Below are 18,199 nucleotides of genomic sequence, written 5' to 3' on the forward strand. Positions count from 1 at the left end.
CTTTATTCGACATAATTTACTTTAAAATATTTGAATTAAATCAATTTTTAATATAAAAAGTGTGATTCGGTGTACAAATTTGTATGAATATTCGAATATATTGGCAAGAATTCACTTCATTATTAATAGAAGCCGGCAACATAATTTTATACGAGGAAATACATTTTTAAAATTAAAAAATACATATTTTCAATAAAAATATATATAATAACTTTAGTTTTTCGGGAGATAATCGTATTGGCCCATTTCTCCGTTCATCCCCAAATAAAAGTTAACTTTTATAAATGATTATATATAAAAATTTAATTTTCAAATCATATGTTCTCTCTATTTATTGTAATTATTATTTTTTTATAATCGAAGAAAATGAGTTTGAATTCTAAATAATGGGTGTTACAAGTCACTTGACCTTGTAAGATAAGAGGTGCCAATACCACTTAACCTTATTACAATACTATCAGTATGATGTAATACCTTAATTTAGTTTAGTCTCCTCGATCCATGGCTGTTGTACATTAATCCACAAAGTCCAAATATACTTGGTAATTTGCCAGAAGCCAAAACAGAATGGGGACTTCACTGCCTTGTCTAAGCTCTTGAAGATGACAGCGATGGGGACAACATATTGCATCATCACCAACCAAACTGACTTCATCACTTCCCACATATCATCCAATGACCCCAAAACTTTCACCACCTGGATTGCATTATTCAGCACAACTGCATAAGGCGTAGACTCAATTTCTTCACCCGAAACAATGCCTGCACACTCTCTGTAAATTGCGGCTGCGAAATGCCATTCTTCTGGTGCAATATTTTACTTAGCTTTCCGCTAAGGGAATCGAACCAGAAGTTGCTCTCCCCCGAAATCATCCAAGGTTTCATCACCAAAAGATACATCATATAATCAGACATCACTTTGGATGTAATGATGTTTTCATCCTTTGTGGTGGACTGTTGAGGTATGAGGTGGCTAGGTTGCTATTGCCATTGCTGACGTATTCATATTTGTTAGATTGTTAGACATTCCAGAGCATTCCTTGAGTGGTTATTTTGTTAGTATTGTTGCTAGCTCAGCTAGCTCACCTCTATTGCGTGAAAGGAAGTCTGTAAGTAGCCTATAAAAGTACTATTACTCTTGATTAATAAAAGATGAAGCATTATTATACAAATACCTCTTTATTTCTTCTTGAGAATACTCTCGTTTACCTTTGTTCAACATGGTATCAGTTGCTTTGTATCCTAAAGGATTTGTTTCTTTCTCTGTTGGTTCTCTATCCTCGTGTTGCTGATGCCTCGGCTTGCTTCCTACGGTGTCGGTGCAGTATCGATGGATAGCTCGGTGGCTTCGGCTCCCAAAACCTTCACAAACAAGAAGGTTAACATAGTTCTAGATGAGTACAACATCTTGTTACGGAAACAACAAGTTTTGCTTGCTGTGAGAAGCCATAGACTCGAGAAGCTGTTGCTTGGCATTGTTCAACCGCCTCCATGTACGGTTGCTCTCGACTCCAGCGAGGTTACTGAAAATGAAGAGTTTGAGGTTTTCTTATTGATTAGTGCTTAAATTATGCATTATTTTGTGAATAAATACTCTTTGATTAGCTATTTTAAGTTGCTAACTTGGTCTTTTCGTTCATTTTCGATGCAATTTTTTATTTTATGAAATCATGACTAGATTAAGGAGCATGACTTCGCTGATGTGGCGTTCAGTTAGTAGCTTTTAGAAGGCGTAAAGAGTTTTATAAATGAGAAGATATTCACGAAAAAAAAACATAATACATAGTCACTTTTGCTTTTATTCAATTAAAATGTGGTCACTACCAGTTAGCTGTCATTAAATATTTTTGGTATAATCACACATTTGATCCATATTATTTATATTTTCTCTCAGTTTAGTCCTATTTTTAATAAATTAAAATAAATTTAATCCTCCTATAGAATGTGTCACTAGTACCACGTGTCATGTTATTTGTCACCATTCGATTAGAGGACTAATTTTATTTTATTTTAATATATTTTATTATTAACTTAATTTTAAAAAATAATAAATTAAAATAAAATTAGTCTTCCAACTGAATGCCGACACATGACACCAGTGACACGTTGCATCATTCAATTGGAGGATTAAATTTATTTTATTTATTAAAAGTATGACTAAATTGAGAGAATATATAAATAATAAAGACCAAATATGTGATTATACTAAAATATAATATTACCTATAGTTAACTCGTGCTGAACACAACTTAATTAAATAAAAATATATCTTAATTAAATAAAAATAATAATGATTATATTTTTTTTAAACAAATAAAAAAATAGACAAAAACAAAAATATAAACGATGAATTATATAGTTAAGCCTTTATTCTTATACTTTGCTACCTGATTGTTATATGTATACAACGTTTTCCTTGTAATTTTGCTTTTCGCTTTTTGCTTTTTTCCCTGTTTACACCCCTGTCTTCTTATCTTGTCAATAAAGAAATAAATAATAAACTTTTACTTTATGTAATTAATATAAAGTAATCCCATTAAATCTTTTCATGAGAAAATAGTCTAATAAGTAGGGGCGGACCCAGGATAAAAATTTAGGGGTTGCACAAAAAAAATTCTTATAAATTTTTTTAGGGGTTGCATAATATTAAAGGTGATACTTGTATTAATTAGAAAAAATTAAAAAAAAATTAACACTAAGTAGACAATTTTATTGCATAAATTTTTTTTTATATAAGAATTTAACTGAAATATTAGAATTCTACCTAAAAATCACAAAATATATATATAAAAATACTAAAATAATATCATTTGATCAATGTTTCTTACAATTTGAAGGGTTGTCCGGGCTACCCCTGACAACCCCTGGGTCCGCCCATGCCAATAAGGAATCCTAGGCAGGGACCAATAATGAATTCAAATTCTTTTTAAAGGTAAGTATATATATATATATTAATCGTACAAAATTTTTATATAAAAATTGTACAAATAAAATTTTAAAATGGACATGATTAATAAAATATAATATTAATTAAATAAATTATTAATAAAAATATAATTATATTTAAATTATATGAAAATTTAGAATTTTGAAGTCACTGTTTAGTTCATCCTCTCTGTCCATCTTAGAAGAAGATACCCCTTGTATGAGGGCGTGGATTTCAAAGAAGAGATTTGGTACTTGTAATTTACTGAAATTATGGGGTTTGCATTCGTTTGCTCGATGCCCCTCATACTGAAATTATCAATGTATGATAATATACACAAAAATATATAATTTATTACGATACAATGGTAGAAAGAATACAAATAAGACACACCCCCAAACCTCAATCCTCAATATTAGAATTCTCGTATATGTTGTAAGATGCTAGAAGCCAATACATGGAGAGAATTTCACTGCCTTGACTGAGGGCCTGAAGGTGAGAGAGATGAGGACACCTCATTGCTGCATAATGCATCATCTCCAACCAAACCGACATCATAATGTCCCATTTCTCCGCCATCTCCCTCAAAACTTCCTCGATCCTCATAGCATGCTTTAGGATCACCTTCGATGGCGCACTTTCGTCTTCTTCCGACGAAATCTCGCTAAAAAACTGCTGGTACACGGTGGCCTCATCTTTCAGTGAAATAGTACTCTGCTGCAATTCTTTTCTTAGCTTCCTACTCAAGGAATCGAACCAGAAGTTGTCTTCCTCGGAAACCATCGATGGCTTCGTTGCTACAAGGTACATCATGTAATCGGATATCACTTTGCATGTAATAACTCTTTCATCGGTTGTGGTGGTCGACAATGGAAGATAACAAATGTCTGTTGCTACATGCCAGATGATAATGGTTGCACTCAAGTCCATTAACAATGTGTCTTTCACCATCTTGTCTGTGCAAGAATATCTTTGAAGTGTCTTTTCTCCTCTGAAGAAATGTGGTGGAATGTTGCCGTCTGCCTGCTCGAAAAGCTTGGTCGGATCTGGAAAACTCTTTGGATTCTTTAAGGACAAAGGGATGGATCTGAAACTCGTGTTCCAGTATTTGTGCATCAGTTCATCGATACCGATCATTCCCAGGATTTTAGTCCTTTTTCTGAAGCTCCTGCAATATGTTAAAAGATTGAATTGTCCCATACAATTTGACCATCTTTTCTTTTCCTTGTGCTTTAACAATGACCATCTGAAGATCATTCCTCGGAACAAACTGTACTTTATTCCTAGGACCACAAACCAATCCGAAGAAAGAATTAAAAACAAGCCATAGAACTCAAAAGCAACAGCTCCTGCCAGTAAGATTCCGGTAATGTAGATATCTGTTCTTGACCAGTATTGCAGAACCGAATTTCCTGTACTGAAACTATGCAAAAAGAAAACCAAGACGAATGAGGAGCAACAGAAGTTGATTAAACGTAAAACGCATCCCACCTTGGTGTAAACGACGGCTGATTTGGTGTACAACATGTCAAACATGAACCCGGACTCGATTTCCACAACGTCAAAAACACCACGAGATTGACTCTTCTTCACCATCGACTCCAAACTTTCAGATTCAAAATAAGTTTGATGGGAAATATGTTCTGCAATCTTCGCCATTAATGATTTCAAACTTCCAGTAGTAGAGAAGTGATTTCCCTTATCTTGTCTCCTTAATCCAAACCATTGGTAACCCAGGACCACTTTCTGTTCATCCATTTGACTCCCTCTTATGTTCTCAAGGAATTTGCCATCAAATAAGGGCGCTTTTCGTCCTGAATCTTTGCTGCTAGCTGAATAAAGACACCAAGTCCTCTCCAAGTATTTCACAACACCGACTGAAAAGAGCATGAAATTCAACAGTGCGAGCCAAGATCTAGTCCATGACAGAACAATGACATAAACAGCTAGTGCTGCTTGGATGGTTAAACCAAGAAGGTGTCTCCTCCAAAGGAGATTATCTTCCATGGAATAGGCGGTGATGGTATCAGGACCACCAAGGTGCAGCAGAAGCAGTGAAGCCCACCACCCTCTTAAAGTGTTGTTCACACAAGATTCATACGCGCAATAAGAAGAGAGCTTCCCTAGTGCGGCGGTGGCCACCCAATCCGCGCTTAGGTAGGCTAGCCAGAGAAGAATTCCGAAACAAGGTTTGACTGTGTGTTTCCTACGGTTTCCGAGTATGAAGAGAACAGCTTGTAGAAAGAGACTAAGAAGAAGCATTACTCTGGCATCCCATGCATCCCATAATTTCGTTATTACTGTAACTACACCCATGATAGTGTTGTGTTGCCTTGCCTCCCTTTGTTCTGATTATAATTAAATACAAATAATAAGTAAATTATATATCTAAATATTTTCTATTTTACTTTCCAACCATAAATAATGAGAAAGAAAAACTAAATGGTTTTGTTTTAGAAGTAAGTTGGACTTGCCTGTAGGGTTGATATACTGTCTCTCCTGTAGAATGAAGTAATCAGCCAAAAAGAAACTCTCTCTTCAAGTTATCATAGAATGAAGTAATCAGCCAAACTCTGTCTCCATCCTTGAAGAGAATTTTAAAACAATTTATATGCACGAGAAAGGGGACGGAATCAATACAATACTTCCAACTCAAGTGATCAAGCTTTATTTTATTCTCATGCTTTGCTTCCAACTATACTAAAAGGATTGAATCAATTCACGGATTCCGACTATTTTATATTTTATCTTTTTATTAATTTGGGATGAATACAAGATAATTTCTAATCAAAAAATTTCAACCATTTGATATCAAACGCTTAAACACACTTGCATACATTGTGTTTTAACCCGAAATCTTAAAAAATAACAATAATTCCTTAAAACGCATTCATCATCACTTAATTAATATTAAATTATATATCGATTTATAAATTTAAAACGCATTCATGTTATATTACATTCTGTCATGTTGAACTATTCTTTTCATCTGAGGTAATTGACATGACTAAGAAACAATAAGCACAACCATAATACGAGAAAAAGTACCAAGATCTGTCACCAACAGAATCTTGAAAATAAACCAATTTCAAGAACAATACGATATCCCAATTTGTCAAATACAAGCCGCACTAGAAAACAAACCACAATCGCCAATCCACTTAGACGCTATGGAAGAAACAGGATGAGAAAATGCAGACCCCATAATATCAGTAAAACTTCAAGCACCATATCTCGAAATCTCTTGTTTTAAATCCACACCCTCATAATAAAGGACAAGTTAGTATCTTCTCCTAGGACTCCTGGACCGATGTGTCCGTCCAGATCTGCAAAAGTTACAAGATATAAAGTGTATTGTTACATTCAAGTATTCCACTTATTTTCAACTCTAGGAAATAACAGATGCCAACCAGCTAAAAGTTTCAATTTCCCAACAATATATCCATGAGATTACAACCAAATTCGCAATAACTTCTAGTTTGATGGCTTGTGTTGGATCACTTTGCGAAACATAAAATAAAGTGGATTGTAAACATGTTTGGGAAAGAAAAACACCATCAAGCATACATTCCCCCCCCCCCCCATAAAATTGGCATGACTTTCAAATAAGGTTAGCTTTTAAAGAAGGTTAGGCTTGAAGCTCAATTTCGAGATTCGGGTAAGGTTGGCATCAGGCAACATATCTCAATCAAAACTCAAAAGCATATAAATAGAAACAAACCTCATATTTTTTCTTTTGAAGGCTCCAGTACTAGGTCCATTGCTGAAGGCCCAATCAACATTGATGGTTTGTGTAAGAAGTTCTGCTCCATCCATTGTAGATATGGCATTCTTTGCTTCTTCAAACTTCTCATATTCAATCAGTGCATATCCCTAAAATGAGGAAGCGCTCATAATTTTACCAGAGCACGAATATCCAATCGTAAGAAATACTGTAAAAGGTAAAAGATAAATGATTTGTCCTTTGATTTATCATCTTCAATCAATGCTGTTTGTCAAACAAGCATTTAGGAACTACACAAATGGTTAGAAACAGTGAAATGCTTGATATCTAGCAATAATAATATAACTGAATCCACATTCTCTAATACATATAATAAACACACAAAACAAAAATGTTAAACATAATATACATAGAAAAAAAAAACATGCAACGTGAAGTGCTCCACCACCAAAAACAAAACATAATACTACACTTATGCAATGGTCATAAAGTGAGATACGCCAATTTACTAAGTTGCCTACCTTCACAAATCCAGTGCGACGATCAAGATTTAAATGCAAATTCTTGATCTCACCAAATTCACCAAATGCATTGTGCAAATCATCCTCTTGGGCTTCCTCATGTACACCACTGACCAAAATAATCCATCCTTCAATGGCTGCACATTTATTAACGAGATGTACTAATGAGAAAAGAGTTCACAATCATATAGGAAAATCTTAATTTGTTCTTGGACACAATTGCTTTTATCTACCATACTCTACGGGGGTACGTTTCGGTTTCATTCGCTTTGCTACAATTGGAGAAGCACGGAGAGCGATCTCAAAGATGAATAGCGCTCGCATTGATGGTAGTAAAATTGGAGTCTCTTTTTCTAAATACAACACAAGACATTCTTTTTGGAGAAAGTCTTCGCCAGTTGTCCACCTAAAGCCCGAGAGAGAAAATGTTACAAGAAATAATCTCTATACAGTAAATGGTGTTGTTGACGAAGCTAAACTTCAAGTTTTGGATAACTGCCTAATAGGGTGGTGCAAGAATTATACCAAAATCGGTGATCTTGCTAGCCAAATGCAAGACAAAGGACTCAACGGTTTCTCGTTAATGAGAGCTGCTGGGAATGTAGTTCTCATGATATTCGAGGATTCTGATACGTTGAGAAGGGTTAAGAATGAACAATCAGAGACTCTTGCAGGGTGGTTTTCTAGAGTTGAAGTTTGGTCGGAGAATCTAGTGGTAGAATGCCGTCGAGTATGGGTAGTTTGTGAAGGGATTCCTTTTCACGCATGGAATTGGGGTACTTTCAAGAACATTGCGGCTAGGTGGGGCAAATTAGTATCAAATGATGAAAGCTCTCAGTTTCCTTCATCTTTTGATCGTGCAAAACTTCAAATCCTCACAGAGACTAAAGTAAGGATTGATGAGTCCTTGGGTTTGAAGGTCGATTCTAATTCTTTTGAAATCATGGTGCATGAAGTTGAGCCTTCTTTCAAACCAAACTCTTGGATCCCTGAGGAAGTCGATGATTCTCCAGATCTGAATTGTTTTCTCGGGGCAACGTTGGAGAATTCTCTGTCAGGATCGTCAGTGTCATCCCCAGGTTTAAATTGCCCCGTCGAAGATGTTGCAATTGAAGGTCCCCGCTTAGAAAAGGTTTCACTCATAAAGAGTGTCATAAGCGATGAGAAACCGAGTAACAAATTGGGGTTGCACACAATGGAGGCTGTGGATCATTCAAAATTAAATATCGTGGAGCATCTAGCTAATAAATCAGTTGATCATTCTGATGGTGTTAGCCTCAGGGCCTCGGAAGATGCTCTTATGATGGGTCTCATTACTTCTCATGGTTCATCTACTGACACATTTCAATTAAAGGAAGATATCCCAGTGGTGCCCCCTATCCCTGCGAAATTAAGAACTAATCGTGTAGCGAAGAAATGCAAGACAAAGAAAAGAGTTCTGAATTTATTGGCAAGGAAACATTGATTGAAGGGAAGGAAGTGTGGTTTTGGTTCATTAAAGATAATTATCGAGCTGATTTTTTTGGTGATTTTGATACATGTTGGTATTTTTGTGGAGTTCCCTTCAAAGGCGGATGTTTTTGTTTTAATGGTTTTAGGTGTTGTTTTTATGTATGTTATGTCATTAAATGTTGGGTTGTTTTCCTATTGATGGAGGTTTATCTTAGGTATAGGGTGATTGCCTTTTGATTTTTGTGGTCGAGAAGGTGAGAGCTTTAGGTGATTATGTTTTTTGTAATGGTGTTTATCCTCGTTTGAGGGTATTTCGTGTTTTCATATGTAATGAGGCGTTTTATTCAATGAAATATGAGGTACTCTTTTTTTCCTTCCTATGTTCGTTAACATACTTCTTAGTACGTGGACGAATACGAAGGGAGTTTTTAATGAGACCTCCAACTTCTATCAAAAAAAAATCTACCATACTCTACACGTTGAGTTATATTGACATTGTGTAGGAAAATAAGGGGTGTTCATACAGAAGTCACAACTCGCAAACCTTTAAATTAGCTGGACACGCAGAAGGTTAGGTTCAGTACAGTATAACAAATTTAACGCACTCAATTGGTGGTTGAAACATGGCCAAACAGGTAATAGCAGTCCTTGAAGAAGAGCAAACAGATTTAAACTTGGTCAACAATGTAATTAGAATCTTTTTCCTTTTCTTTCATTGGACTTATTGTCCTTGACGGAAAGGAATTTCAAATATCCCCCACATGATGTTCCAACAAAATTTTGAGGACAGGAAAATAGGACCAACCCCCATCCCGTTCTTTTGATAATGGAACAAAGTGAACCTCAAGAATCAGCCAAGAATATATAGACATAATGTCAATGAAATATCCTCTGAAATCAAGAGAAAATTTATATAAGATATATATTTTTATTGAATTTTGGGTCATGTTCATCACACAAGTTTAGAAAACTAATTTTATAAGAGGAAAAAAAACTAATTTCAGGGATTTCTTTTGATTTCTAATACCTTACACTTCATCTTATCAAAAAAAAAAATACCTTACACTTCATAAACATTAACTACACCCATCTAACAGCACAAAGAAACAGGTCTAAAACCTAAATGAAAATTGCATACTACAGTTGGTGTGATGCATATACAATGTATATGAAGAAATTCATGAAGCCTCTGCCATTAAACTTGATCCAGTCTCATAACAACCTGAACATATTATGCCCTTACACTTACAGTTTCCAATGAAAAGGGTAGTAAAGCAGTTCTTGTTAATGAAGGATTCCTAAGAAGCATACTATGGTCAACAAATATCCACGATGACAGAAGTAAAGGAGGTTGCTTTTTGGAACTGAAAAAGATTAAGATGTTCCAACGACCTGCAAAACAACTCATTTTGATATATAACCCTTGAATAACCTGTTAAATGAACCAAAGATTAAGATATCTTATCAGTGAAATTTATTCATTATGATTAGTTTTTGAATTATTTCCTTATGAGCAACTGTTGCCAATCAATAACAGAAGACACATTAACACTATGTTCTGAATAGTTTCAATATCAGCCTACTCGAACTACCATATCTCTCATCTCATTTCAACCAAACTTAATCTAGCATCATTGTGAAATTTGAATGTCAGATTTCGTAAATGTCTTGTCTTCTAGGGCACAGATAAAACAATACCCTAGATAAAAACAAAAGGAAACAGCATAAATAAACGACGAGAGGAAGAAAAAAAAGAAAAATTAGGGTTTATAGGAAGGACTAACATCTCTGGGGACCGGGGCCACCATCAGTGCCAAGGGACTCGAAGTCGCGGGAGGCAAGACGGGACTGGCGGTCGGCATCTTCTTCGCGAAATCCACGGCCCTTGGTCTTCTTAGGGCCAGAAAGAGAGGTGGAAGCACCGCCAGTGATGGCAGACTTGAGCTTAGGCATTGCCGCTTGAGGGGAGGCGTCCCCGGCGGCGTCCTCGTCCATGAGGTCATCGTCCTCCGGCTCGAAATCCACCGCTTCCACATCAGCACTAGCCATCACCTCGATCTGAACTCTTATTAACTTTTAGAATATCTGAAACTAAATCTAGTTGTACTCTGATTCAAAATTCGTGAGCTTGCTTTGGAAAGTGAAAAATAACTGGAAAGGTATGATTAAGCTTAGCTGATTGAGCTTCCGAAACTGAATTTAAATGGGCCTCCTCTTCCATATTTTGCAGAACCTTCTAGGAAATTTTGGGCTCAAATTTGGGTTATCTTTGGGTCAAATTTAACCTACTTATATTTACTTCAGAATTATAAAATAGAATAGTTGTAGGTTGAATGATGAAATATACATGCATAGTGTGTTCGATTTAGGGATGGTAAATGGGCGGATTAGGTGCGGATACCCCTCCTCTATCTCTATACTCATCTAATATTTTTAAATTCACTATCCATCCACTACTCATGATGGGTAAAATTTTTCAAATCTACACCCGCTCATGCAGATATATTTTCAAATTCATCCCCACAACCACTACTCAACTGGAAATGTACCCGGCTAGACCCGCCTGACAGCAACCTTAAGTTATACATAAGCAACAAACATAAAACAAACACGTCCATTAAAAAGTATAATATTACTCTCTAAAATTATACCTAATATTTGATTAAATTATAAGTTATATCTTATACAATATTAAGATTTATAAATTAGTTTCTAAAATTATACATAAATTCATAATGGTCCAAAATTTAATGGGAATTTAGTGGGAAGGCGGATGTAGAGCAGGCGGATGCGGGGCGGGTATAGTCTCAAACCCATCACCCGCCCACTACCCACGAATGGTACCACTTTTTAAATCCACACCCGCTCACTACCCGCTAGAGTTATACCCATCACCGTCTCAATTAGAGCTGGTACAACGAGGAATCTATAAAATTATATCCGTTTGTCATCTTTTGTTCGATTACCGATGTTTTTTTGCTATTTATGTTAAGGCTACTATTTGATGCACATGGTTAAATATTTTTATTTCAGAAATCATATTTAAATATTGTCATGTCTTAAGTCATTTCTGAATCCGAGAACGAGTATAATTTTTATGTTAAGTGATGATTTTATAAACTTTTTAATAATAATCGTATTTATAAAATTTTAGAAGACGTGAAAATAATTTTTTAATAAAAAATATCTAAAATATATTAATAATTTGTAAATTTTAGAGGAACAATCGCTACCTCAATCAATTCTTACTTTCACAGCAGTTGATGCTTAAACTCATTATCTCTAGGAATAATGATAATTTCTTTAACCATCAAGGTAAATTGATTTGTGCTACTTATAAAGTTTTTTTTTAACTCTGTTGTCAGTGTTTGTAATAACTTTTCTTATGTTAAACTCATATATTAATTCAATTAATCTTTTATCATCAAACTGTAATCGTTTTTTTAAAATGATTAGGGAAAAATAGTTACTTCTGAGAAGTGAAATGTCTGAGCTCTACAACATATAACATTCCATGTTTAATAAAGTTGCCATTCTCTATCCCCATCAACAAATCAATGGCCTTCTGAATGCTTTCTTAACCAAAATCTTCACATAATCTGGGATGTGCCAAGTACATTTGCTTCACTTCCATGCCACTTTGAACTCGAATTTCGGTTTCCAGGAGCACCATTCATAGAGCAGAAATTCTTACACATTTTGCACAGTTGGAAGGGAAATGGACCGGATATCTGTATTGAGATCATGGTGCATGCATTTTGTTGTATACGCATGTCTATTGCAGGATTTCAGATGGCCAGAGCCGCTTCCATGTCGATATCTCCTCGACTCTGCTAAGTTTACGGATTCCACCATAAAATCCATCCGCCTCGTTTCCCTCCTCTCGATGTTCTTTCCGGTTGATCATTGAGTGTCGCCACCTTGAGCCAGGGGCGTACTGATTGAACTCTAACGCCACCGTATCTGTTTAACAACACTATGATGTTAAAAACCGGGCAATAATAACTCAAACCTTCAATTATGATGCAAATCTATCTGGTTTCTTGAGATGCAAATGATTACAAAAAAAGGACCAATTTTTTCTTTCTTTTATGCTTTATGTAACTTGCATTGGTGTGACAAAAGGCAGAACATGAATGTGAATTTTGAAGTGTAAAACACCCATTGCAGCCCCACAAGACTTGAAGATTCCAGATACGTAAAGCAAACACAGCCCCACTAGAGACATTGTGTCCTTTCGGTGTGGTTGGCCATAAATATTCTGTCAAGACACGTTATCGCAATGTCGGTTGAATTTACGACATAATGACGAAAACTCGTGTTTCGGGACCAACCCAACAGAACAACTTGGGGACCTGTATTAGAAAGACGAGGTTCCTGAAAATGACCTATCCTAAACCGGATGTCCTTCATGAAAGTTGACATTATGAATTGCTATATTTCATGGACTCTTTCTTCACATCCTTATTCAACACAATTCAAACATACGCAATCAAGTAAAGAGGATAATGATTTCACAAAATCTATGAACAAGATTTGACCATATTCGTGTTAGATACCGACACGTAACGTAGATTACAAGAATGTTTGTAACTCACAAACACAAACACAAACAGTTAATTTCTTCAACACAAGAGAAGATATTTCTATTCTTAAAGGCAGAAGATGTGTCCCTTGGAATAGCTTAAAAGGCAGATAACACGTAATGCTTGCAATAGTACCAAAGTGAAGTTAGATTCTCATTTTCTAGGCAAGTCTATATGAATATCAGAGATTGCCATTTGAGAAAAGAAAAGATGAGCTCAAACTTACCACTCTGATGACACCTGCAGTAATTTTCGCTCCGGTCACACGATTCCAAGTGACCAACTACACCATACCACCAACCATATGGGAATTCTTTGTTTCTTCTCCACTGAATCTCGATGTGATCATCGGGGCGTAGCTCGTTCAAACAATCAGAAATGTGAAGATTGTGCAGTGAAGCATCGATAGGCGGTGCTCTCAACCGTTCCCACGGCACGTTATTCTCGATGGCCACCGCCCTCCTTCCATGTGAAGGGTACCTAAAAGCATAAAACCAAATTTAATATCAATCCACCAGGTCAAGTAAGTTTCAAAAATCACCATAAAAATCACCAGGTCCATAATCCAATTTACCTTGCTTGGAACGTGTCGGTACGTTGATCATAGCTGAGTTCAGCATCATAGCAAGACAACATAAACCCAACATGGCCATTCTACAGAACAAAGAATCTTATAATCAAGTCGGGATTATCACAAACACGTGTGGAGAATTTGATTGAAGGTGAAGAGAATCAAATACCTCACGGTTATAGACCTGAGCAGGGAACCAGAATTCGCCACTCTCAAGAGCAAGAAACCAAGACATGATTGAATCATCCGGCAAAGAACTCTGCTCACTACGATCATCATCAACCTTTGGTTTAAACCACCAGGATGGTCTAACCATGGACAAAATCCTCATCAAACCTTTTGGCCTCCCTTGTTTCAAATGACTCGAATCCTTTCTCAAAGCAACATGCCATTGCCACTCTCTATAAGCAGCAGGGCCAATGATTCTACCCCATTTGTTCCTCATATGTTTTTCCCAGAAATGATCGGCCGTACACATACTCCTCAAAGAGCTGCAAACACCGGCCATGTTACAAAGACTAGCGGGCGGCAGCCTTTCGATGATGCATTCCAAGGCCAAATCTGGTAAGTCCAGAACCGAGATGGCACCACCACCACCTCCTTCAACCGCCTCAAAGCTGTCAACTTTTGAACTGAAAGACATCTGTTTTAGAGACATTCTGGAAGGGAAGGGGGTGAAATATGTAATATCAAGACTGTTTGTGATCAACTTGAGAATGCAAGCAAAGGAAAATTTCAACTCAGTTGGCCATGGTGGAACTGGTTTCAACTTAAAAAAGAAGAGGAAGGGGAAACAGGTGAGGAACAAGTAAAGTAACATTCCAAGAAATACAAAAAGGAAAGAAAAAAGAGGTGCAGACCTGAATTCTCTTATGGGTCCAAATTCAATAATATAAGATAAAAAAATTCAATGGAAGAGAACCCAATTATCTATCCTCTTCTCTTATCTCATCTTCTTTCCAATAAAAACCAAAGTGAGATCATCAATATAACAAGACCCCAACTTTTGATTTAAAATATTACAAAAAGAAAGGGATTTTATTGGTTAAATCGAAGCCCACCAAACCCTCAAAGGTGGACCTCCCATGTAAATGACTAATCAAAACAAAAAATAGTAGCAAAATATGAGAAGAAAATAATTTTCTTTCCTTCCAAACAGAAAAGTTACCTAACAACCAAATCCAAAATAAAAAACCTCCTTTTTTTTAATATTTTTAAAGAAAAACAACTCAACCGAACAGACAACTAAACAGCTGTCGTGTAATAGATGGAGATCTTAATGGATGAACCCAGAAACAAGTGAAATTGAAAATGGTGGTGGGGATACTGAGATCTTGATATGGGTTATTTCCGACACCTGGAAAATATTATCCACCAAGAAGAATCTTTTTTTTTTTTTGAAGATGATAATAATAGGTCTAGATGCAACCACCCATATCCATACAATCTTTAGATAAAAACAGTTTTCTTTTCTTTATTTAAGAAACAAAACAATATCTTTTCCTTTTTGCTTTTGAAGATAATAAGGTGACAACAAAACTGGGTTAGTTTGGATTGGAAGAAAAGACACAAAAACATAACATAAAAATCGAGATTAAGAAATTTGATGAAGAAGACCTTAGTTGATCCGATTTGGTCTTCTTCATCAAATTCTCTCCTTTTTCTTTCCTTTTTTGTTTTTCAGTAGATGGACATACAGGGATGGGGATGGATAGAGGAAGACAATGGTTAACAGGGAAATATATATACATCTTTGTGTGGATATTAAAAGCAAAAGATTGTGGAGTCTATATGTTCTTTACAAGTAGGAGCAAAATCCGTTTAGCCATAAAAATCCACCTTTTTTGTTTGAGGATAATCTAATTAAGAAACAGTGGTCCTAATTTGAATAGCTTTGTGCTTATTAATATAAACTCCAAATTATCCTCATTTACTTTTAAATTATAATTATAATAATACCCGAATTAAAATTCAATCAATTAACTTAAAATTATTCAAAGAGATGAAAATCTATACATATTGTAACAAAGAAGACTTGTATTTGATATTTATATTGAATTCAATATTCGATTAAGTTTTGATAAAAAGATTATGATAGAAAGCTTTGTATTTCGGTTTAGTTAAAAATAAATAAATATGTATTTCAGTTCGATTTTAGTTTTTATATGAAAATCGATTGAACCGAATTAAACTGAATTAAAAAAATAAAAGAAAATAAATATTCAAAACAAATTCATTTGAATTTATTATAAGATATTTTTAAATAAATAAAATCTTAAAATTAATAATATTTTTTATAAATTTAATTTAAAAATTTACACTCTATTTAAGCTTTAAATTTATTTTTTTTATGTTGAGTTTAAAAAATAGTGAACAGATAAAAACCATAAAACCAAACCGAATCGAAAATCGTGAATTTTATGTCATTTAATTTCAATTTTTAAAAATCCGCAAAGTGTCATTTACTTCATATTTTAATGAAAATCGAACCGAATCGAATACACTTTTTAAAATCCCCCTTAAGGTTTGATATGATTTATATAATTTGATTAATGTTTTTCAAAAGGGTTGCCGCTGATATAAATCGAAAAAAGAAAGGAACCTCAAAACTAGAGATGACAAACGGGCGGGTCAGGTGCGGATACCCCTTCCTCATCACTATACCCACCTAATATTTTTCAATCCACTACCCGCCCACCACCCATGATGGGTACAAATTTTCAAATCCACATCCGCCCACGCGGGTACATTTTCAAATTCATCCCCACAACAACTACCCACTAGCGACATACCCATCTAGACTCGCCTGATAGCAAACTAATGGGATGTTGGAGTTGGTTCCCAGACAGTTCGTGATGGGGTAGCAGCGCATGCTTTAATTTGTCTGAGGAGTGGCTCTACGAATGTTATGGAGACAGATTATAGGGAGCATGTAGTCGCAGAGCTGGATTGTTGTGTTGCTTTCAATGTTAATGCTCATAGTGCGCCTAATATGAGTTTTGAGGGGCTAAAAAACATAGAAACGGCTGCTTTTGATGTTAATGCTTATAGTACGGCTAATTTGTGTTTGGATGGGCAACATGGGCTAAAGAACATGAAAAGTGACGTGGTTAGTGGAATTATGGGTTTAATCAAAAAGCCGAATATTTCCCTAATTAAATACCAGATTAAAGACTAAATATTCTTAATATTTGGTTAAATTATATGTTATATATTATATAATATTAAAATTTATAAACTAGTCTCTAAAATTACACCTAAATTCATAATGATCCAAAATTTAATAGATATTTAGTTGGGCGGGCGGATGCGGGGCGGGTAATGTCTCAAACCCATTACCCGCCCACCGCCCACGACGGGTATCACTTTATAAATCCACACCAGTCCACTACCCGCTAAAATTATACCCATCCACACTCCAATTAGAGTGGATGCGATACGAAATCCACGAAACTGTACTCGTTTACCGTCCCTACTCAAAAATAAGTGGAGGGTGTTGGATCGCTAAAGTAAAAAATCAATAAACACGTGTGTTTTTATTTGCTTGATGAGTATAAAGCTTGATAAAAATAAAAGGAAAAACCTTTTTAAAGTGATTAATTAGAGTCAATGTATGCCTAAAATATGAGTCGACGTATATGATCACATTTTATTATTAGTGATCACATTTTATTTTCTAATAAGAGGAGAAGAAAGAGTTATTCGATATTAAATTCAAGATATGATCTTAATTAAAAAATATATATTAAATATTTAAAATTAAAATTTAAAGAATATAAAAAATTTAAAAAAGTTATATATTAATTTAAAATTATATATTAAACTATAATTGTGATTCATACTTCTCTATTAGTAAATTTAATAAATTTTTTTTTGTAAAATTATGAAAAGGCTGTTATAACAAAAAAATATTTTAAATTTTCAATCTCATTTTAAACGTTCAAATTTATTTATTTTTATTTAAAGGTCGATAGTGGATCACTCGTTCTTCAGTCGTTCCAGCTCAGTTGGTAGAGCACAATGTTCTTAACCTTGAAGTCGTGGGATCGAGTCTCATGGAGGGCATTTCATAATTTGAAGGTCTCCTACGGAAGCTGCTCTCAACCTAGTGTTGGGGGCAACCTACTATCTTACCTCCTCCTTACCTCATTACATATAGGAATAAATGACAGTAATTTTTTTAGGGTTTTATTCACTTTGGATACCCTTGTGACAGGTTAGGCAAGCATGCTATTTTCTTCTCTTTTGTAATATTTTTTCATTTCTTTGATACAGTGAAATAAAAGTATCAACGAGAACTAAACCTTGATATTTTTCGAAATATAAATAAATACTCGATAAAAATATGTATGAAGTATTCGTTTTCTAGATATTATCTTTTAGTGCCATGGTTTCTCGTTACTACAAAGGGATATGATT

The 18,199-nt window shown here is 35.0% G+C and overlaps 2 protein-coding genes across 4 annotated transcripts; both read right to left on the reverse strand.

Annotated features, from left to right (window-relative positions):
* Positions 1-6: 6 nt before the first annotated feature.
* On the reverse strand, positions 7-10,746 carry LOC120155484 (RNA-binding protein Y14-like). 2 transcript variants are annotated; one of them, XM_039167034.1, is made up of 5 exons: positions 10,408-10,746; positions 7,172-7,308; positions 6,606-6,799; positions 438-442; positions 7-19 (listed from the first exon to the last, which is right to left on the reverse strand). In XM_039167034.1, exons 1-3 carry the CDS (start codon positions 10,670-10,672, stop codon positions 6,611-6,613), a joined length of 591 nt encoding a protein of 196 aa, XP_039022965.1. In that variant the 5' UTR covers positions 10,673-10,746; the 3' UTR covers positions 7-19; positions 438-442; positions 6,606-6,610. The 2 variants fall into 2 exon arrangements, with proteins under 2 accessions (XP_039022965.1, XP_039022964.1); XM_039167033.1 differs by lacking the exons at positions 7-19; positions 438-442 and adding an exon at positions 5,962-6,252 and having other exon boundaries at positions 6,648-6,799; positions 10,408-10,744.
* LOC120155482 (F-box protein At2g26850-like) lies at positions 10,698-14,716 on the reverse strand. 2 transcript variants are annotated; one of them, XM_039167031.1, is made up of 5 exons: positions 13,950-14,716; positions 13,784-13,863; positions 13,436-13,689; positions 12,393-12,586; positions 10,698-10,708 (listed from the first exon to the last, which is right to left on the reverse strand). In XM_039167031.1, exons 1-4 carry the CDS (start codon positions 14,598-14,600, stop codon positions 12,399-12,401), a joined length of 1,173 nt encoding a protein of 390 aa, XP_039022962.1. In that variant the 5' UTR covers positions 14,601-14,716; the 3' UTR covers positions 10,698-10,708; positions 12,393-12,398. The 2 variants fall into 2 exon arrangements, with proteins under 2 accessions (XP_039022962.1, XP_039022961.1); XM_039167030.1 differs by lacking the exon at positions 10,698-10,708 and having other exon boundaries at positions 12,106-12,586; positions 13,950-14,715.
* Between the last annotated feature and the right edge of the window lie 3,483 nt (positions 14,717-18,199).

Source organism: Hibiscus syriacus, unplaced genomic scaffold (assembly GCF_006381635.1).
Source record: "Hibiscus syriacus cultivar Baekdansim isolate YM2019G1 unplaced genomic scaffold, ASM638163v2 tig00111192_pilon, whole genome shotgun sequence".
NCBI classification, from domain to species: domain Eukaryota; kingdom Viridiplantae; phylum Streptophyta; class Magnoliopsida; order Malvales; family Malvaceae; genus Hibiscus; species Hibiscus syriacus.